Source organism: Cajanus cajan, chromosome 4 (genome assembly GCF_000230855.2).
Source record: "Cajanus cajan strain Asha chromosome 4, NIPB_CcT2T_4, whole genome shotgun sequence".
In the NCBI taxonomy this organism is placed as follows: domain Eukaryota; kingdom Viridiplantae; phylum Streptophyta; class Magnoliopsida; order Fabales; family Fabaceae; genus Cajanus; species Cajanus cajan.
In genome coordinates this window covers 20262179-20285396 of record NC_138520.1, presented here as the reverse complement: position 1 = coordinate 20285396, position 23218 = coordinate 20262179, and the positions used below count along the sequence as shown (strand labels likewise).

The following is a 23218-nucleotide window of genomic DNA, read 5'->3' as shown; positions in this document are numbered from 1 at the left end:
CTATATGAACTACCTAAGAAAAGGTTGGAAAAATATGGAAATAAAACTTCAAAAATAGAAAAGAAATAGTAAATGACCCTTTTTTGACAATCTACTGGGGCCAAAGTTATGGCCCTTTGAAAAACAATTTTGATAGATCTTTTTTTTCTACACAAAATGAAATTTTTTTTTGCCTAATTCCGATAACCAGAGCCAAAGCTATGGCCCTTTGAAGTTTTGCTGAAAACAATTTTCAAAATTTTGGTATCTTCAAATCTTGACCAAATTGGGTGCCTAGCTATTTTTTACACAAAATATAGGTTGAAATAAGTTACCACACAAAATTTGAGGCAAAAATAACAAGTCTAGCTATCAAAACCAAAAATCACAATTAATTGGAAAATTGCTACTATTCAGCACTATTCACATGCACCAAAATTGAACCAGAATGTACCACGAAATGCACCAGATTTGAAACTCAACAGAACAATGATTTTAGCACACCAAATGAAATCAATATAATTGGTTAACAGTCATTGGTCAATGAGATATGGAATGCAATAAAGATCAGTTATCACAAACACATGACAGCAAATGCACCAAAAACCAAACTCAAGTTACTGTTCCATTAGTTTACTGTTCCATTGATTCTCTATATGCATCAGACTCAACAATATGAATTCTTCCCACTGAAAAACGTGCTACACCTGGGGGCTAATAACAAACACATATACACAACATAACATGTAATGAGACACAAAAACGCAAGCACCAAACTGATACACAAAATTGAGACAAAAACTGATGCACTAAAACTGAAACACTGATGCACTAAAACTGAAACACAGATACACTAACACACTACACACATAACATAACAGAGACTCTAAAACACAAAACACACAACAGAGCACAACAAAAAAAAATAACACACAAACACACAGCCTCTAACAGGAACTGATGGTCCCCGGCAACGGCGCCAAATTTGATCGAAGCCGTATCTGGTCAAATAAATGCAATTAAATGTAGTACTAGGAATTGACTCCTAGGTCATCTCCCAAGGATCGTCTTTTACTGTTAAAGGCTTAAACACACGGAGAGGGGGGTTTTGGTTCAGAATTTTTAGTTTGTAACACAATAAACGCAGATAACACAACAAGTAAAATAGATTAGCTCCTTGTTCGGATTGCAACTCTTTTATCCCTGGTTCTCAAAAGATTACTCTGTTAACCACTTAATCCTTGTTCCATCCGAGTTAACCAACTAAGCGAAGATTAACTCAAGATTTCCCTACACGAATTAAGCAAACGTATACAACATCAACCTCTTCACAGATTAAGCAATTGTGGCATTGAGCACAGCCCATTAAGCATGGACACATTGATACAGAGGTTAAATGAAGAAGACAAAGAAGAACAGAGATATACAACCATAACTGAACCTCAAACAGAGATTACAATCCGCAACAAGAAGCCAACCCAGGGGTTTTTAGCCTTCCATTAAAATAGAACAGAAACAAAAACGAAAATGCAAGGCAGAGAAGGAAAACGAAAATGCAAGGCAGAGAAGGAAAACGAAATGAGTAATCTGTATTCTTCAAATGTTCAGAGAGCAAAACGAAAATGAAAATGGCAGCTGAGAGAGCAAAATGCAAAAAAACAAAGAACCCAGCACCAGAGGGAAGCCAAAACGTAAAGGAATAATGAAGGAGAGAAGAGAGCAACTACGTAGTCACATCAACCTCTCATGTTAGTGGCTGCCAAGTTAGCCCTACCCTAGGCTCCTATGAGCTAAAACAAAAATGGGCCCCCAACAATACAAGTCTGACCCAAGCTACAATAAAATAGAGTAAAGACTAAAAATAAATGCTGAGGTGGAAAATGGTGCAGCGGTGACATGGTAGATGACGTGGCAGCTCCTCTTGAAGTCCAAAAATTAATTCCAAGCCCAAATAATTATTAAAGTGCTCTGAAAATAAAATTTGGAATAATTAGATTCAGAAACTTCAAATTAGTTAAAATATGAATTACCGGTCCAATTAAAGCCCAAATAGAAAATAGTGCAGAATATCAACAAATAAGCACAAATCAGAGATTAAAATAAGTACAGAAAGGTAAGAAAATAAGGGAAAATAATGACTCATCAACCCTCCACGTTCGACAAGAAATTCGAATTAGCAATGGATGGAAAACTGATAATGGGCAAGCTGAGGAAGATTAACCCGTTAGCAAACCACTCACCATTTCATATATGGGTACGATGAAGGAAACCATTGGAGATTTCCCATGTTGAGAAGATCTCAAACAAGGGAAGCCTAGTCGCGCAAATTCTACTTAAAAGCAACTACCATCCAAGAGAAGGACTTGGTAAGAATTCCCAAGGAATAACATAGCTACAGACTTCAGGGGAAATTCAAGACGACAAGATTCAGGATATGAGCCAGCCACATCTTCAAGGGAGGAAAACAGAGACATTTCCCTTTGCATAAGAGCTTCCAAAATGTTGGCATCCGAAGAAGGCTTAATTGTACCGAACCTCTCTAAGGGGCATTCTCCCTTCTTTTCTCTATGTATGAATCACAAACTTAAGGCATTCCCAGGCCCTCGAGCTACATTAAAAGTGCACGTGTAAATCAAAATATTATTTTAAATGTCATATACTTCTCTATCTCATTTCTTTTCTCTCTCTTTAAACACTTACTCTAAGCCTCACCCATTAACCCGCAATAAACAAAATGTATCTAGAATATGGACGTTGCTCAAACGATAGCCTAATATACACTATGATGGACCATGGGCCAAGGGCCCAATCACTAGAGCTATGGCCAGGCGCATACAGGAAGAGTTGGAAAACTTGAAGACTAGTGGGCTTTCTAAGCCCAAGGTACTCTTCACTTGGACTACTCTATCATGAAGAGAAGGCCTAGTTCTAATTGTATATAAATTGTACATAGTTTCCTTGTATAGGTCTATTTTTGCCTTTGTATTTGTGAGACATTTTATTTCTTTTTATTTCTCATTGTATATTGTTTCTAAGGTAGGTTACTTGGAAACTTTGACTCCATTTAACCTAACCTTGAAGTACATTCTTTTTCTATTTTTCAGTAGTAGGAGTGGGGGTGGCAATTAGCAATGCTTGAGGGTGTGATTAGTAATTGGGCCAGAATTGGGCCTAGGAAAAATTTTACATATTAGACTTGTTTTGCTCCTAAATTTTCAAGTATTTGATTTAGCTAGGTCTCATCAACATTGGATGAACCTAACTAAACCAAATCAACATTTTTCAAAATCCAGTTTGGAGCAAACTAGCCTAAATGGCCGCTTAGCCTTGGTTATCATTTTTGGCCGAATTTCCTCTTCACTCACCTAAGCTTGAGAAGCTTGTGCTAAAAGCTTCTCCTTAGCTTGCTTCCCAAGCAAGCTAAGTGATAAGCTTGCTCCACAAGTTTCTAGACACACTTGGACGGTCAAGTAACCTTACCATGGTTCCTAGTGAACCATGGTTAAGGTTATCTTGCTCCTTAAGCTACTTCTCCCAATATATTTGTAAACCTTACCTTGTACCACACTTTTGACATAATTGAGAAATAGAATTCAGAATTCTCTCTCAACTCAAGAGTCCAATTTCTGTGGAGAATTGTCTTCTCCTAGAAGCTTCACAAAGGAACTTCTCCTTTGTGTTAGGTTCCTCAAGTTTCTCTCCTTCAAGAGAAACCGAGCCACCTTCGGTTGTTCTTCAAGCTTTGAAGCTTGAACCTCCATTGAATCCTCCATTGCCGTGAAGAACCTCAAGAGAAGAAGGGACTAAGCATGGTTCAACTTGAAGAACATCAATCTCCTTCAAGTAGTTACATCACACTAAAATTGAAAAGTGAAGAAAAGGAATAATCACCCAATTCAAACATGACTGGGGTGTAATAAAAGTAAACAAAGAAGGAATCCCATATCCCAAACAAACGCTGTAAAGACAGAAGCCCGGTAGGAAACCCACTAAGGGAGCTGCGCAAAAATTAGGACAAGATCCGCTAAAAGACCCACAAGCAAAAAGGGAAACCTAGACAAAAGTAAGGATCAAAAGAAAATCGTCCGCTAGGGAACACATCTCAAGTGACCTAGGCAAAACTTAGGATGCTAAAGTAGCAACCTGAGTTGAAAATCGAAAGGTGGCTCAGGGGAGGATCATTCAATCAAAGCACGACCCCAAGTCATTGCTCGACTCCTAAGAAAAGAAAAGGCTAAGTACAACAACGACTTCCCTGTAATGAATACGCTTGTTTATCAACCTAAAACACTATCCTACCTCGGTCAGCCATGCTTCTAAAAACCCAATTTGAAAAATCCCTTCTAACAAACCTTTTGCAAAAAATATGTACATCCCTTTTCTTTCTCTTGACCCATATGACATTAAGGTAATATTGAGAGATACATGAAGTATGCACAGTGAACACTCATAGGGAGAAGTTGGAAGTGTCCTAGAATAGAGTCTAGGTACACATGATCTAAGGGCTAATACAACATACCTGGTACAAGCAAGAGGGTCGAACTGCACAAACCTTGGGTTCAAAAGGCAACACTTAGAATAAATTTGGTGCAGTTGAAGGTAAAAGTTAATTTGCACTTTAAGCTTAGCATAGAAGCATTAATGCATTACATGCATATGGCACAAGGATGCACAATAAAGGTATAAATTCAACTTCAAGAAAAAAGAATTATAATCCATTCCTACTTTGCATTCTCTTTGCATCTTGCATTCTTGCATTCTTTGCTTGTGTTTACTTTCCATGAGCCACGGGGAGTTCTTGAGCCAAAAGCATCCACAAACGTTAGAAAGACTCAACAGTCGAGCAAGACCAAATGGGCCAAAACCATATCGACAAAGGGACGTAAGAAGCAGGGGCACTCCTTAAAAGTGATTTCATAGCCACTAAGCAAAGAAAAGCATAACAACAATAGGACAAAGTAGAACCTACCCAGAAGGAATAAGAAAACATTCAACATCTTGCATGTAGCAAAAAAAAAAACGATCACCCCACAAAAAGGATGATCCTTCACCCACCAGCAAAAGGATGTTATCTAAAAACTAACTTCACTAGACATTCTTGCCTAAGAAAAAAGGTGACCAAATCAGAGAAAGTAATCCTCAAAAGACGCCCAAAGAGACAACACAATACTGCTAGGTCAGACGAAGTAATTCCCAGCACAAGTTTTGAATATGACAAATACAATACATATTGTTATTACTGATCTAGATCGTAGCGTTTCAAATATGTATAAGAGCAGGGAAAGCCAAAACATGAAGCAAGGATCAAAGAATCAAGCCAAATGTTAGAAGAATCATGAATTGTGCGTCAGACGACAAATATCAAATGAAGAAGTATCAGGAGCAACTCAAAGTGCAATAGAAGAAAACAGAAACAAGAGAAAAGCTAGATCAAGTCAAAATTGGCTCAAGCACTAAACATCAGACGAAGCTCAAGAGTCAACAAAAGCCATCAATAGTACAAAGATTAAGAAACATTCTAGACGATATTAAAGTTATTTATCCACAAGACTGATAAGACGAGATGAAAGTGTCAAAGTCTAACTCTTAGACGAAGACTCAATTTCTAGACTCAAACAAAACATGATGAAAAGCATCTAGAGTCCACTAACCACAATGATGAAAATCATACATCATCTCCATCTATAAGAAAAGCGCACAAAGTTATCAAAGTTATGGAAAGAAAGAAGAAAAAATGAAAGAGCACAAATTCACTTGTCAAAGTTGCATATGTCAGAGCAAGTACACCTACTTTTCAGAAAAAGGTAACGCCTCCGCAATTATGATGACGGAAAAAGGACAAACATACCTAGGTCATGAGTGAAGTCAAAAATGAAAGGGAATAAATTACAAAGGACTTCATGTAACACAGATTTAGCAAGCAAAGCATTTAATGTAAAATCAATTGCATTAAATGAAGAAGATCTGTGAAGCCATGGATGTTCAAGTATCTGCACCAACGGAAAACTTTGCTCCAACGGACACATTCAAATTCAAACAACGGGCAGATTCATCATAAGGATATAAATATCAAGACCTAAGTAGAAAAAAAAAAAAGAAGCATCAGGCAATATATGTGAACAAGCGTCAAACCAACTTATATCTCTTCTCGTTCAAACTTTAATATCAGTTTGAAACTAAGACAGTTCATCTTAGTGGGTGTAGAAAATATTCCATCCTCTCTGTGAGAGTTACATACACACTCTAGAAACACATTCCTGTAAAACTAAGGTCGAAAACCTTAGTGAATGTAGAAACCTTTTTCATCCTCTCTGTGAGAGTTACAAAAACATTCGTCTGTAAAACTTTAAGAGGCTAGCAAAACAATACTTGGGTGTAGACCCCTAAAATTGTCCGGGTCGGAAATAAGACTCGAAGACTCTCGAAGATCAAAGGAAAGTCAGCCAAAGGGACTCTTAGAAGACCGTGGGATGACAATCTGTAGGTTTAGAGGTCTTAGAGTAGCAAAAAATAAGAAAGTGGAGGGAATGAAGCCCAATACGGCCTCCCAAAAGTTCAGTACGGCCGTATTGAACATTTTAAACTACAATACGGCCGCACTGAACTCAATACGGCCGTATTGAAGTTTCTGAACTTCAATACGGCTGCACTGAACTCAATACGGCTGCACTGAACTTCAATACGGCTGCACTGAACTCAATACGGCCGTATTGAGGTTTTTTGAACTTCAATACGGCCGTACTGAATTTAATACGGCCGTGTTGTAGTTCAAAACTTCAATACGGACCGTATTGACCCCCAGAGGCCGTATTGCGCCTCATCCCTATAAATATGACGTCAATTGGACGTCATTCTACACTTTTTACACTGAGTTTTAACCCTCTTCTTGAGTATTCTGGGTTTTTTTGAGCAGTGCTCTTCCTAGAAATCACTCGGAGAGTTGATCCGACAAAGTTCTCGAGTTCTGAGCTTTTTGCTTGAGTCTCGAACTGAGTCGAAGGGAAATCCTCCGGATTTCCATAGTTAAAATTTTCTAGGAGGGAGCGAGCGGGCTTGTAGAGCGAGGGAACGCCAAAAAGCTTCCCAGTTTTACTTGAATATAAAAGCACGCTTCAAAGGTTTCTTCTTAAGTCCTTCCTTTTACTGCTTTCTGTGTGCATATTGAACTGTCATCATGTAGATAGTTAAGTTATAATTGTTTAGAATAAATAGGGGTAATTTAGTAATTTCGCACTATTATTTTTAGAAATAATCTGTCATAGGGAACCCGAAAGGGGCGCTGTGGGGTGCTAACACCTTCCCCACGCGTAACCGACTCCCTTACCCGACTCTGGTTGTCATGGCCGAAGTCGATTTTTGAATCGATTGCCTTAAACTTCTTTTTCCAATGTTTTGAGTAAAACATTGGTGGCGACTCCATGAACCCTTCCTTTTTATGAAAACCGCTAATCCATGGAGGGTCCCGCTTGGGATTAACATGGATTGGTGAGCCTTTTAATAAAATTGCTCGTTTGACAAGGTCTCAGTTTGAGAATAAGTCATTCTAGCAATCCATATTTTTTTTAAACAAATAAAAGAGTCCAACCATCCTTCGCGAATGCCGAAAGCCCGTTTCGGGCCGGTGGCGACAGATGGCGACTCCACTGGGGAAGCCTCGAGAGTCAGTCCCATTTAGTGACAGATTATTTTTAACAAATAATAGTTAAAATTACTTTATTACCTCACTTGTATGATAACATGCTTTATTTATTTGGCTTTAATAACTGTTGTTTGTTTAATTTTCCGCAATTGTTTGAAATAAAAACTGCACACAAACCTTTGCACACAACAGTTCCCTCTATACCCGGGGGCATGAGTGGTAAGCCATAGGGAGTGGATGTTAGTACGGCCGGTTGTCGAATGGGTCTATAGGTGCCCGTAGACCGTTGTCGGAAAGCATCACTCAAGGTGATAACCATGAACTCGAGCCCGACAGTGCGTTGGAGCTTTCCATCGACTTACGACGAGAGGAATTGGGTCCCTATAATGGGGGCACCTTGGGGGCCTCAGACCGGTGAGAACAGTTAGAACCACCTTGAATATGCACCTTTCTGCAGGATACCCCTACCTCGTGATTCGCTCGTGACTGTTTGTGGATGAGTGAATTGTTTGTGCATTTTTATGTGACATTGTATGAGCATACATTGCACCTTTTAAACATACAACATTCCTTTTTAAATAATAAGAATAAATAGAAATAAAGATCTTCTAGTACATGGTGTTAACATCTACCTTCATTGCATTCATATAGGTAGTTTCCCTTTTCACCCAAAAAATACAAAAAAGATACAAAATATCCAAAAGAAAAAATATGTATTTATCCAAACCAAGCAATATCATGCATCATCTTAGGAAAATCCCAAAACATGATAATGCTTAGTTGAATAAACACTATGCATGCATATTCATCTCCATCATCTCATATCATGCATTGTATTGTAGAATATGGAGAGGTCTAAGGAGATGCATGGGCAGTTGAAGAAAGTAGACTTCTTGTTATACCGTGCTGAGAGGTTGGATCACCTCTGTACTTTGATGCCAAGAGAGGCTCGCGTCAAGTTTGAGAAATCATATGGACGAGTCCTCGACTTGATGAAGATCTGTGTGGATCCAGCATTTCTGAGAGCACTGGTTCACTTCTGGAGTATCGATTTGCACTGCTTCGAGTTCCCCCAGTTTGACCTAGTTCCTACTCTCGAGGAGTACGAACTCATGCTACGATGGCCCAAATCAGCCGGGGTCTATATCTTTCATGACAACCATGTGGCCGTAGAGAGAGTTGCCACTCAGGTCAAATTACCATCACGATCAGCTGCCTTAGTGGGGAACGGCAGTATTAAAGGTTGGAAGCTTGCTATGATTGAGGACCACCTTTCTTCCTTGGCTGGTGAGGGAGATTGGTTAGCTTTCAACAAGACTCTAGCGTTAGCTGTGTTTGGGATGATCCTATTCCCCTTTCACGCTAACACAGTGGACCATGCTGCGATGGACGCTTTCTTCGCTTGGGACGTACACATGAAGAGTCCCGTGCCTGTTATTCTTGCCGACACCTTGCTCTCTGTTCATCTGTCTCAACAGAAGCAAGGAAAAATCATCCGATGCTGCACCTCCTTGCTGTATGTGTGGAGCATCACTCATTTCTATGCCTCTAGTCATATGGGGACCTTGCTCGACCCTTTGAGGAGTTTTTCGAAAATTCCCGTACGCCGCCGATATGCTTCTGAGTGGAAGGAAGAGATGGAACAGTGGAGTATCGAGCACTTCACGTGGGTTTGCCCTTGGTTCCGTCCAAGCCATGTATTGATGAGATGCGGCAGTTATCCAAGCATACCATTGATAGGCCTCAGAGGTTGCATAGCCTACTCACCTAGATTGGTTATGAGGCAACTGATGAGGACTCAGACCATTCCTACTATAGAGGAGCTTGGAGGGTTGTGTTTCTCCTTCGATTCCGAGCATCAGAAGGACATGCACGCTGTCATGAGAGCGTGGGAGAGACCAACCTATGAGGGAGATCTCGAGCTTGGAAAGCCTCGGGAATCCGTCTCCATTGATTATGAGAAATGGAGGAGCGAGAGGGGAGTGCCTCAACCATCCACTTCTTGTGCAACCACAGCAACAAGGAAGGTGTTGCAAGAGCAAGTCGACGCCTTGACCAAGAAACTGGAAATCATGGGAGCTCAGATGAGAGTTCTTGAAGAGAAAAATGAAGAATCCAGTTTTACTATTGATGGTCTTCAAAGGCAATGCAAGAAGAAAGACCACGAGATAGAGCGGCTCAAGGATGAGTGTGCTAACCTCAATGAGGAGGCTACTCGGGCACCCAAAATGCCAAAGGTTGAACCAAGTAGTCAACTCCAAGAAGTCAACATGAAGATAGCACACCTTGAGGCCGAGTATTCAAAGCAGGCACAGTTGATCAAGGATATGCAAGACGATCTGCTTTTGACTCGATCCGATGCGCAACAATGGCGGGAAGTTGTTCAACGACAAGCCGCAAACCTTTCCGACTTCCGCAAAAAGGAAAGGGAAGGGTTGGCACAAATGGCCAAACTCCAAGAGGAGAAGGATCGGGCCGAGGATGAGCTTAATGAGCTGCAGGCCATGATCAACTATCATATACAAAAAGCGAAAGATGCTCAGAAAATCAGTGATGATATGAGCCAAGCGGTCCATACTCAGATTGAAGCAATGGGCCGCCATGTGGAGGAAGCCGAAGATGAATGGCAAAGACATATGAACCCGCCTGTGGGTTTTTACCGGCTTTTCTCTTTTTGTAAAAAGTTGCTTCAAAGCATTGTATAAAAGTTGTACACTTTCTTCAATTAATAAAAATTGTATTTTTGAGATTTATTGCCTTTGCATCTCATTAGTCATTCATTTGCATTTATCTCTCCCGGTAATTTAATAATAAATATTAATAAAAAGAAAGAAATAATCGATGCGTATGTTCAGAATGGATCGCACGCCATTGGTAATTAAATGCAAGCCAACAACTGCACACGCGGCGACTCCGTTGTTGGTAATCAAGACGAATAAAGGGGAAGGTCCAACACCATTAAGGATTACTGCTCCAAGACCTTTCCCCTACGAATCAAATAAGGCTGTGCCGTGGATATACGACATCCATTCTTCTGCCGACAGCGATATCTCCAACATCGCTGGACTTGGGGGCATGACTAGGAGTGGAAGGATCTACACTCCCGAAGATCTGCACGACAAAGCTCCCAAGGATAAAGGAAAAGAAAAGGAGAAAACCGAGGAAGATAGAGAATCCGAGGAGGAGACTGATGAGCTGTTAAAAATCATCAAACAAAGCGAGTATTCCATTGTGGATCAACTTCACAAGACACCAGCAAAGATCACTTTGTTGTCATTGATCCTAATCTCCGGACCGCATCGGCAAGCTCTGTTGAAAGTCTTGAACGAGGCATATGTGTCGCATACTATCTCCCAAGACAAATTTGAGGGGATTGTTAGTCACATCACGGCTAATGATCACCTCTCTTTCACCGATGAAGAGATCCCCGCTGAGGGACCGAACCACAACAAGCCCTTGCACATCTCTGTAAAGTGCAAGGAGTATCACATCGCTAAAGTCTTGGTAGATAATGGATCTTCCTTGAACGTAATGCCAAAAAGAGCGCTCGAGCAAGTGGCAATCAAGGGAATCCAAATGCGCCCGAGCAACATGATCGTTTGAGCCTTCGATGGATCTAAAAGAGAAGTGGTGGGAGAGATCAATCTTCCAATCCAAATTGGACCCACTATCTTCAACGTCGAATTTCAAGTGATGGACATCACTCCTGCATACAGCTGTCTCCTCGGCCGACCTTGGATTCATGATGCGAAAGCTGTTCCTTCTACGCTCCACCAGAAAGTCAAGTTCATAATGGGTGACAAGCTGGTGACCGTGCAAGCTGAAGATGACATACTCATCAGCAAGCCATCCACCATACCTTATGTGGATGCAGCAGAGGAAGCTTTGGAAACCGCCTTCCAAGCATTGGAAATTGCCAATGTTGAAACGTTTCCCCGAGAAATGAAGAAGGTAGCTCATATGCTCACCAAGAATGGATACTTGCTGTGACAAGGACTTGGCAAGGACTCCCAAGTTATTCCCGAGCTACCCGTTATTAAGGATAATCCGGGGAAACAAGGGTTAGGATATGACCCTAATAAAGATCAAAGAACGAAGAGGAATCAAGATCCTTCTCGACGTTCTTTAAGCCGGATCTTTAGGAAGGCTGGTTCACAAGCGTCAAGGCCGGTTGTCGTCATCAAGTGTTCTTCTCCTTCTGATAGGGATATGTAAACCTGATGACTATTAGAGATTACTCCTCGGGGACAGCCCGACCCCCGAGCCTCGATAGGGCACATGTTTTCCACTATGATTATAATAAAATCATTCATTATTATTTCTTATTGCTTCTTTTCTTGCTTGCAATAAAATTCTAAACCACACTATTTAACCCTGTTTGAATGAACATAAGTGAGGTTAAAATCGTCTTAATAATCAATAAACCCACATCATTTTGTGTGGAAGTGTGCACGACAACTTGGAGCACCTTTTCTTGGCTTCAATAAGTGCCATCATGGATAAAAAGAAATCCTAAAAGAAGCTCGGCAGGAAACCCAAAAAGGGGGGCTGCGCAAAAATAAGAGCAAAAGACCCGCTAGGAATCCCACAAAAGGGTGACCTAGGCAAAAATTAGGGTTACAAAATAATGAATAAAAACAAAAGCCCGCTAAGACACCACAAAGGGGTGTTTTAGGCAAAAAGAAAAGGCCATCAAAAAGAAAGAAAAAAAAAACAGAATAAATCCATGATGGTACCACCAATTGAATTCAACAAAAAGCTCAAGAAAAGCTATCCAAGTTATCAAATCACAAACGTTAATAACCAAGACGTGCTTAACTTCATAAGTGTTTAATCAAACAAGCCTAAACACTTAAGCCTACCATTGGCCAAGCCATTCTTACAAAATCCATTTTTCAAAAAATAAATAATCCCCTCTAAAACACAAACTTTCGAAAAAAATATCCTTTCCTTCTTTTCTCTCTTGTCCCAAACGATTTTTGAATAATCTAGTGGAAACATGGAGATATAGTAGTCAATAGGAGGGTTGACACATCTTCTAAAGGAAAGGAAAATCATTTGGTTGATGACACCAAATCTCAATATAACATGCATCATTCCTCGGTTACAGAAATCGGCAGCGCACAGTCCGTCTGGAGGAATGGCAAAATCCAAGCAAAAAACGCATCGGTTAATTCTTTTGAAAAATGAATCAAAAAGAATTAGGTGCATCATATTTGCATACATGCATACAGATGATAGGTGTACTAGAAGATCACTTATTCTCTGTTTATCTTTAAAAAATAAAATAAAAATAAAAAATAAAAATTTCAATACGCTCGTATTGGTCCCAATACGGCCGTATTAAGACGACCGTTGAAGCAACCTTTCAGCTTCAATACGGGCGTATTAAATCCAATACGCCCGTATTGACCTCCAATACGCCCGTATTGAATTCAACACGGGCCGTATTGGTTGCCAAAATTGCCCAATAACGGCTACACCAATACGGCCGTATTGAATCAATACGGGACGTATTGGCGAAAATTTGTCTATAAATAAGTGTTTTCCTTCTCATTTTTGCATTCCAATCTTCATTCCTCTGCATCCTGCTTGTGAGTGAACCCCAAGAAGAAACCTCAGAAATGGCAGAGTCATCTAGAAAGAGGCAGAGGGCCCCAGCTCGACGTGAGATGACAGACAGACATCAGGAACGGTTGCAGCTCATAGAGTCATTCACCTTCGAGCCGTCGAGGGCGCTCGACTTCGACATTCTCCGTACAGTGGGCTTGGAGGATGAAGTCCGAGGCTACTTTGACAGTATAGGATGGGGATTCCTCCTTGATCCCCCTTCTCACCTGTACTTGACGGCGACGAAGGAGTTTCTGGCCACTGTCGGCGTTACTGAGTCGACAAACAGTTTTGGGGAGGCTGTCTGCTCAGTTGACTTCTGGATGAACCAGGGGTACCGCTCACTGACGTTGGACGAGTTCAACGTCCATGCAGGATTTTTCAACAGGACTGATCAGCTGGCATATCGAGATGCTATATGCGAGTGGCCTGATCAGTGGACCCTGGTCGACATGTGGAGAGCGATCACAGGCCACGAAGACTATCATGCCGGGGTGAAGGGCACCCGGCTCCCGACCGCTCTTCGGATCTGTCACAAGATCCTCACCAGCACCATCCATGGCAGGTGGAAGAGCCCCGAGTCGGTGACACGGCCGGATTTATTAGCATTATACTGCATGGCCACCAGTCGGAGGGCCAACCCCGGATACTTCTTCCTCGAGCACGTTAAGAACTTGGGGGCACGAGAGGGAGGATCTAGGCAGGGATACATCCTGGTTGCCCCACTCCTCTCACGGCTTGAGGAGACTTGGGGATGCCCAGACGGCGTAGAGCCAGGGCCATTGGCACCGAAGCCAATTAATGCCTCCACCTTGATCAGTATGAAGATCATAGCGAGGTCAGGAGGGAGGTATGTACGAGCGGACGGCCCCGATGCCTTCGCCGAGCTCTTCAATGACGTTGATCTTCAGGGCGACGGCAGCCCACAGCCAGAGGCCGGCACCTCACAGTCGGATAGGGCCTACTTTGATGCCCGCTTTGACGCTTTACAGCAAAGCATCGATACTCAATTCGATGCTTTTCAGCACAGTATCGGCACATGGCAGCAGAGCACCGATACTCGACTGGACACTTTGGTGCAGGGGTTCGACAACCTCTCGGTCTGGATGCACCGCCAGTTCCCCGCTCCTCCACAGGACCCGCCGGCAGAAGAATGAAGACTGGCTTTCTTTTTCCTATTTTTATGTATTTGTTTGAATGGGCTGCGTCCCATCATTTCCCTTGTACAAAATTTCATGTTTATTTAATGAATGAAATTTTTCACTCTTTGAGTCTAAATCTTTTAGCACTTTTATTTCTGTACAACAAAAGCCAAAATCAACAAAAAAGGAAAAATACAGAAAAAGCCAAAATCAAAAAAGGCAAAAATATAGAAAAAGCCAAAATCAAAAAAGGCAAAAACACAGAAAAAGCCAAAATCAACAAAAAGGCAAAATACAGAAAATCCAACAAATTATACAGAATAATTGAGCCTGGAGAGGCTTGCTGAAATAATACTCCCACGGAATAATTAAGCCTGGAGAGGCTTGCCGAAATAATACTCTCCAAAAGACGTTTCAGCTCGCATTCTCGGGCTGAACAAAAAACCAATTCATCATACAGAATAATTGAGCCTGGAGAGGCTTGCCGAAATAATACTCCCACAGAATAACTGAGCCTGGAGAGGCTTGCCGAAATAATACTCCCCAGAGATATTTTAGCTTTCACCCTTGGACCAAATTTCCCAGTGAAAGCTATCAAGGCCAGATCATCGAAATTCCCCAACGGAAGCATGATCCAAACAAAATATCCAAATCAAAGGACTTAAACTTCTTCAGTGGAAGATAGCTTTCCAACTCAAACAAAGAGTGAAGCTAAGCCTGAAGAGGCTTTCTAAATAATACTCTGGGATACATAAGATCCCCAAATCCCCAGTCGCCTACTCAAGAGGCACCCTTACAAAAGGAGAAAAATAAAAAATAAATATTCCCCAAGCGGAATTCGGCATCTAGCCAAACCGCTAAACATCAAGATGATTTGCCTAACAGAAGAGGTCAATCAAAAATCAACATCCAGAATCCCCAGCAGATAACAGCCTACACAGAGGCAGCAAAAATCAGAAAATCCAAAAGAGTCACCCGAATAAGGATAACCGGGATACTCCACAACGTCGAAAGGACGACAGCCAATCATAAGGCACCGCTCACATCAGAAAGAGCATCTTTGTGTCTGCACCCCAAGGAATCAGAAATTCCCCAATGGGCACCAACTACGCAATGGAAAGTTGGGACGCAAGAACCTATGAGTAACTGCACATCCCCTAGACGGATCCCTGCGTTATCCAGCCCTCAGTGGCACAAAAATCAAAAAAACAATCGTCGAAACAGCATCGTGGACTGTGGAGACAAAATCATCACAAATCCCTGGAGAGGGCAAACTCACGCTACCCAGATGTCCAGAGCATCGAGGTATGCACAAGCCTGGAGAGGCAATACTCAGCTACCCCGAGGTTGTCAGGAACACGGAGGTATGCAACTACCCCGAGGTTGTCAAGAACACGGAGGTATAGCCTGGAGAGGCAATACTCAGCTACCCCGAGGTTGTCAGGAACACGGAGGTATGCAACTACTCCGAGGTTGTCAAGAACACGGAGGTATAGCCTGGAGAGGCGGTACTCAGCTACCCCGAGGTTGTCAGGAACACGGAGGTATCCAACTACCCCGAGGTTGTCAAGAACACGGAGGTAAAGCCTGGAGAGGCGGGTACTCACAACTTCCAGCTCGGGCGTCGAGTGAAGTTGAGCCTGGAGAGGCGGTACTCACAGCTTCCAGCTTGGGCGGCAAGCGAAGCTAACCCTGGAGAGGGCAAACTCAACTGCCTAGGATGTCAGAAGCACCGAAGCAGAGCCTGGAGAGGCGGGTACTCACAGCTTCCAGCTTGGGCGGCAAGCGAAGCTAAGCCTGGAGAGGCGGGTACTCACAACTTCCAGCTCGGGCGTCGAATGAAGTTGAGCCTGGAGAGGCGGTACTCACGCTACCAGAGTGTTCAGAAGCACGGAGGTATGCAGCTTCCGGCTCGGGCGACGAGCGAAGCAAAACCTGGAGAGGCTACTCAGCAATTTTCCACCGGAAGACACTACAAGTCGGAAGGATGGCCTTATTCCCCGGACAATTGGGTCAACTCCTTTACTTATCAACCGGTACACTAAAAGGCCGTTTGACTAAGTAAAGGGGGGGCAGCTGTAGACCCCTAAAATTGTCCGGGTCGGAAATAAGACTCGAAGACTCTCGAAGATCAAAGGAAAGTCAGCCAAAGGGACTCTTAGAAGACCGTGGGATAACAATTTGTAGGTTTAGAGGTCTTAGAGTAGCAAAAAATAAGAAAGTGGAGGGAATGAAGCCCAATACGGCCTCCCAAAAGTTCAGTACGGCCGTATTGAACATTTTAAACTACAATACGGCCGCACTGAACTCAATACGGCCGTATTGAAGTTTCTGAACTTCAATACGGCTGCACTGAACTCAATACGGCTGCACTGAACTTCAATACGGCTGCACTGAACTCAATACGGCCGTATTGAGGTTTTTTGAACTTCAATACGGCCGTACTAAATTTAATACGGCCGTATTGTAGTTCAAAACTTCAATACGGACCGTATTGACCCCCAGAGGCCGTATTGCGCCTCATCCTTATAAATATGATGTCAATTGGACGTCATTCTACACTTTTTACACTGAGTTTTAACCCTCTTCTTGAGTATTCTGGGTTTTTTTGAGCAGTGCTCTGCCTAGAAATCACTCGGAGAGTTGATCCGACAAAGTTCTCGAGTTCTGAGCTTTTTGCTTGAGTCTCGAACTAAGTCGAAGGGAAATCCTCCGGATTTCCATAGTTAAAATTTTCTAGGAGGGAGCGAGCGGGCTTGTAGAGCGAGGGAACGCCAAAAAGCTTCCCAGTTTTACTTGAATATAAAAGCACGCTTCAAAGGTTTCTTCTTAAGTCCTTCCTTTTACTGCTTTCTGTGTGCATATTTAACTGTCATCATGTAGATAGTTAAGTTATAATTGTTTAGAATAAATAGGGGTAATTTAGTAATTTCGCACTATTATTTTTAGAAATAATCTGTCATAGGGAACCCGAAAGGGGCGCTGTGGGGTGCTAACACCTTCCCCACGCGTAACCGACTCCCTTACCCGACTCTGGTTGTCATGGCCGAAGTCAATTTTTGAATCGATTGCCTTAAACTTCTTTTTCCAATGTTTTGAGTAAAACATTGGTGGCGACTCCATGAACCCTTCCTTTTTATGAAAACCGCTAATCCATGGAGGGTCCCGCTTGGGATTAACATGGATTGGTGAGCCTTTTAATAAAATTGCTCGTTTGACAAGGTCTCAGTTTGAGAATAAGTCATTCTAGCAATCCATATTTTTTTTAAACAAATAAAAGAGTCCAACCATCCTTCGCGAATGCCGAAAGCCCGTTTCGGGCCGGTGGCGACATTGGGGAACCAGAAGTGGTTTAAGGATACTAGCGTTAGCAAGTGAAGTTGACGAACCAGGAGTGGTTGAGAATACTTGGATAACCAAAAGTGGTTTGAGAATACTAGCGTCAGCGAGTGAAGTTGACGAACCAGAAGTGGTTAAGAATACTTGTAATCCATTGTGATTAGTAGAACCTTTCAGTTGAAGGAGACTGGACGTAGCTCAGATTGAGTGAACCAGTATAAAGCTCTTTACATTACTTTTGATTTACAAACGCAGTTTCATTTCTGTCAAAATGTTGCACTAAAAATCCTCTTCTACTACTACTTGTTTTTAAATCATATTTGGGAAAAAAATCACATTGGTATGACTTAAAGAAATATTTTCAAACAGACGATAGTTCTTCAGACGCAAAGTTCTTCTCAACAGACCTTAGATATTCTTCAAGTAATTAAAAATATTATTTTCAACAAAAAGAAACACCACCTTGAAAACGATTTTAAAAATCCTTTGTATACACACATTCAACCCCCCTTCTGTGTGTTTTCCATCTAACTTCAATTGGTATCAAAGTTTCACCCCTAGGGTTGAGCATCTAACACTACAGGGGAACAATCATGGAAAACAAAGGACAAGCAGTAAATCGCCCACCACTATTCAAAGGAACCAACTACGACTATTGGAGACAAAGAATGATCGCATTTTTTGATGCTTGTCATATAGACATGTGGGAATTTGTGGAACAAGGAGACTACATTCCACACGATGATGCTGGCAAGGAGATACCCAAGGGACGTTGGAATGAAAATCAAAAACAAAGATTCATGCTAAACTCCAAAGCTAGAAATGCAATCATGTGTGCTCTAACCGAAGAAGAATATACCAAAGTACACAACTTCAGAAGTGCCAAGCAAATGTGGGATACCTTAGCCATAACCTATGAGGGATCCCTGGAGGTCAAATGCAACAAGTTACGCTTGTTGGTCCGTAAGTATGAACTCTTCGAGATGGAAGAGAACGAATCTATCCAAACTATGTTTGGAAGATTTCAAACTATTGTTAATGAACTTTCTTTTCTAGGTAGGACTTATGATAATTTTTATCATATTGACAAATTACTTCGTAGCCTACCTAGAAAATGGAGACCTCAAGTCACTGCTCTGAGAGCATCCAAGGATCTTGAAAAGCTCTCACTTGAAGAACTAGTTGGACTACTCAAAGTCCATGAAATGGAGCTGCAACAAGATGAAGCAGGATGAAAACAAAAATCTATTGTGTTGAGCGCACAAAAGATGAAACCTACATCATCGTCATCAAAAGCCTTAAAGTAAGAATAAACATCTGACGAAAGATGTGATGAAGAGACGTGTGACTCAGATGATGAAATGTCCCTCTTCTCTAGAAAAATATATTCTATGATGAAGAAGAAGGGAGGATCGTGCTAGAAAAGGTACAACAGAAGCTCAAGAGAAAAGGTACAGCCATTGTGCTATGAATGCAAGAAACCTGGACACTACAAAATAGAATGTCTAGAGTTAGAAAAAGAAAAGGAAAAAGAAAAGAAAAAAGTCAACTCCCCATAAGAAAAAAGGCATGATGGCCACCTGGGAAGATCTGGACAAGACATCATCTGAGGATTATGAACAGGCGGACATATGTCTAATGGCAGACACAAACTCATCATCTGAATCAGATGATGAAGAGGTTAGTGTATCTGATTTTGAAGGTTTTCAGCATGCATATAATCAGCTTTTAACTGATTCTGCCAAAATCTCTACAGCATATAAAGAACAAAAGAAAAGAATTTCTAAACTAGTTGAAGAAAATCTTTTGCTCAAGAATGAAAATGCAAAACTATTAAAAGAATCAGAAAAGAGACTCAAAGAAATCGAACTACTAAAATCTTATTTATCAAAATTTACTCTAGGAATTAAGAATCTTAAAATCTTTTGAAATACTCTAAGAATAAAAATGATAAGTCTGGGTTAGGATATGTTGATTCTGAGTCAAAAAAGAAAACAAGTATATCTGCATATCCTATATATAACAAGCATCTCACGCCTAAGTGTAATCACATGCACAAGAAGAGGTATTCCAAAACCTCAAACACTAACATTTATGGACTCAAATCCATTTGGGTACCAAAGACTGAAATAATTCTTGTTGCAGATTTGTTCAATAAAAAAGAAGAAGTGTCCAGTCATGGTACCTGGACAGTTACTGCTCGCGACACATGATGGGCGAAAGGTCTATGTTCTTAGACCTCAAGTCCAAGAAAGGAGGCCTAGTCACATTTGGAGGAGGACAGAATGGAAGAATCATGGGAATAGGTAAAATAGGTATAAATTCCTCGATCACCATTGATAATGTCCTATATGTTAAAGGATTAACACATAACTGACCGAGTATGAGTCAATTATGCAACAGTGGTTACAAAGTTTCCTTTAACAAAAATAAATGTACTGTTAGTCAAACTGATTCATCTATATTGTTTATAACTAACAGATGCAACAATCTGTACAAAATAATGTCTAATAAACTAGAAGATCAGAATATTGATTGTCTAGTATCCTATGAAAACCAATGGCTGTGGCACATGAAGCTTGGTCATGCAAGCCTGAGATTAATCTCAAAGCTGAAAAAGCATAACCTCGTAAGAGGTCTACCGAGTCTTGCATACCAATCAAATAGCATATGTGAAGCATGTCAAAAGGGAAAACAAATTAAAAGCTCTTTTGAAAGTAAACATCATGCTTCCACCTCAAGACCTCTTGAACTGCTCCACATAGATCTATTTGGTCCCACTAGAACTGTATCCGTTAGTGGTAAAAGATACGGACTAGTCATTGTTGATGACTATACTAGATGGTCATGGGTGTTGTTTATAACCCACAAAGATGAGTCCTTCAAGGTATTCCATGTATTTTGTAAAAGATTTCAAAATGAAAAAGGAATATCAATTGCGTCTATCCAAAGTGATCATGGGGGAGAATTTGAAAATGAGCAATTTCAAGATTTTTGTGAAGAAAATGGAATTAAACACAATTTTTCAACTCCTAAAACTCCACAACAAAACGGAGTTGTAGAAAGAAAGAATCGCTCTTTACAAGAAATGGCTAGAACTCTACTAAATGATTTTTCAACTCCCAAACACTTCTAGGCAGAAGCAGTTAATACTTCCTGCTACATACAAAACAAAATATATCTTAGGCCTATCTTGAAGAAAACTCCCTATGAATTGTGGAAGGGACGAGCACCCAACATATCATACTTTCATCCATTTGGATGCAAATGCTTTATTTTGAATACCAAAGATAATCTAGGAAAATTTGACTAAAAAACCGACGAGGGTATTCTACTCGGATACTCTGAAAGGTCAAGAGCCTATAAGGTGTTTAACAATAGAACCAAAACTGTTGAAGAGGCCATACATGTTAAATTTGATAAAAATAAGCTTGATACAGAAAGCTAGGCAATTTCTTTGAGAATATACAGGTGAACAATGATTAGACGAAAAAGCCTGAGTCTGAAGAAATAGCGACTCAACAAGACGAAAGAGAGGAAAGAGAGCCAGTCAATCGCAACTGGCAAATGAAAGCTCATCACCAACAAGAACAAATCATCAGAGAAGCAAAAGATGCAGTAAGAACAAGAAGCTCTTTCAAAACCCAAGCACAAATAGCACTATTATCTTAGATTGAACCAAAAACCACGGACGAAGCCTTATTAGATGAAAGCTGGGTCCAAGCAATGCAAGAGGACCTCACCCCGTTCCAAAAGAATGATGTCTGGAAGCTTGTGCAACCACCACAAGATAGATCAATCATCGACACAAAATGGGTATATAGAAACAAGCTAGACGAGTCCGAAAATGTGGTAAGAAACAAAGTAAGGTTAGTCGCAAAAGGATACTCACAACAAGAGGGTATAGACTTCACTGAAACTTTTGCTCCTGTTGCTAGAATTGAAACCATTAGAATCTTACATGCTTTTGTTGTATGCACTGGTATGAAATTGTATCAAATGGACGTTAAAAGTGCATTTCTAAATGGAACCATTTCAGAAGAAGTTTACGTAAACCAACCCCCTGGTTTTGAAAATGATTTGCTTCCATCTTTGTTTTCAAATTAAACAAGGCTTTGTATGGATTAACACAAGCACCACGTGCGTGGTATGAAAAATTAAGCTCTTTTCTAACAAGTAATAATTTTATAAGAGGCAAAATTGACAACACCCTGTTTAGAAAAATAATAAAGGATGATTTCATAATAGTTCAAATCTACGTAGATGACATAATATTTGGTGCTATTAATGAAAATCTTTGTCAAGAGTTTTCCAAGCTTATGCAGGATGAATTTGAAATGAGCATGATGGGAGAACTGAAGTTCTTTCTAGGACTTCAAATCGTCCAGTCAGACGAAGGAATCAAAATTCATCAAACAAAGTATACAAAAGAACTACTTAAGAAATATAAGATGGATGATACAAAACCAATGAAGACTCCAATGCATCCATCCACAACCTTGGGTCTGGACGAAGATTCACCAGACATAGATAGCACCATGTACCGAGGAATGGTAGGCTCACTCCTATACCTAACGGCATCCAGACCTGACAGCATCTGTGTATGTGCCAGATTCCAAGTGAGACCTAAGGAGGTACATTTACAAGCTATTAAATGTATTTTGAGATATCTCAAAGGAACAGCTAAATTAGGGATCAACTTCTATAGAAGCCATAATTTTTCCCTTCTAGGATACTGTGATGTAGATTATGCAGGAGACAAATGGGAGAGAAAAAACACTAGCGGAGGATTTCATTTCCTTGGTCGCTGCTTGGTTTCGTGGACTAGCAAAAGGCAAAGCACAATTTCCCTATCAACTTGCAAAGTTGAGTATGTTGTCGTAGGATAGTGTCTTACGCAACTGCTTTGGATCAAACATCAGCTAGAAGACTACGATATTTATGAAAGTATTATTCCTGTACTCTGTGATAACACTGTTGCAATTAACATTTCTAAAAATCCTGTTTTGCATTCTAGGACTAAGCATATCAAGATTAAACATCATTTCATTAGAGTTCATGTGCAAAAAGGAACCTTCGATCTAGTATATGTTAAAATAGAGGAACAATTAGTTGATATCTTTACTAAACCTCTTCAAGAAGATAGATTCTCATGGCTAAGAGCTAGGCTAGGAATGGAACTGATAGGGGAGTAGCAGATCCTATTTTGGATGATTAGAAAGGGGGAGAAATCGTATGAATCTATCAATCCTATTGATTAATCTATTAAGGGGGAGATTCGTGAAAGACTCGTAGCCCTCCATATTGTCTTTCATATGTAGAAATCAAAATGATACATGAAGTGCATGATTGCTTGAAATTTATGAAACAATCTGATATCTGATAGATTATATTTGTCATCATCAAAAAGGGGGAGATTGTTAGGTCAAACAAAGCAATTCCCAGCACAATTTTTGAATATGACAAATATAATACATATTGTTATTGCTGATCTGAATAGTAGTGTTTC

The 23218-nt window shown here is 40.8% G+C and overlaps 1 protein-coding gene across 1 annotated transcript; it reads left to right on the top strand.

Annotated features, from left to right (window-relative positions):
• The first annotated feature begins 18302 nt into the window (after positions 1–18302).
• On the top strand, positions 18303–18944 carry LOC145957226 (uncharacterized). The gene has a single exon (XM_083073447.1). The coding sequence runs from the start codon at positions 18303–18305 to the stop codon at positions 18942–18944; it is 642 nt and encodes a 213-aa protein (XP_082929573.1).
• The last annotated feature ends 4274 nt before the right edge of the window (positions 18945–23218 follow it).

What these genes read in the sequence shown, in the direction of transcription:
- LOC145957226 (XM_083073447.1), top strand. Translation starts at nt 18,303, where the DNA reads ATGGAAAACAAAGGACAAGCAGTAAATCGCCCACCACTATTCAAAGGA.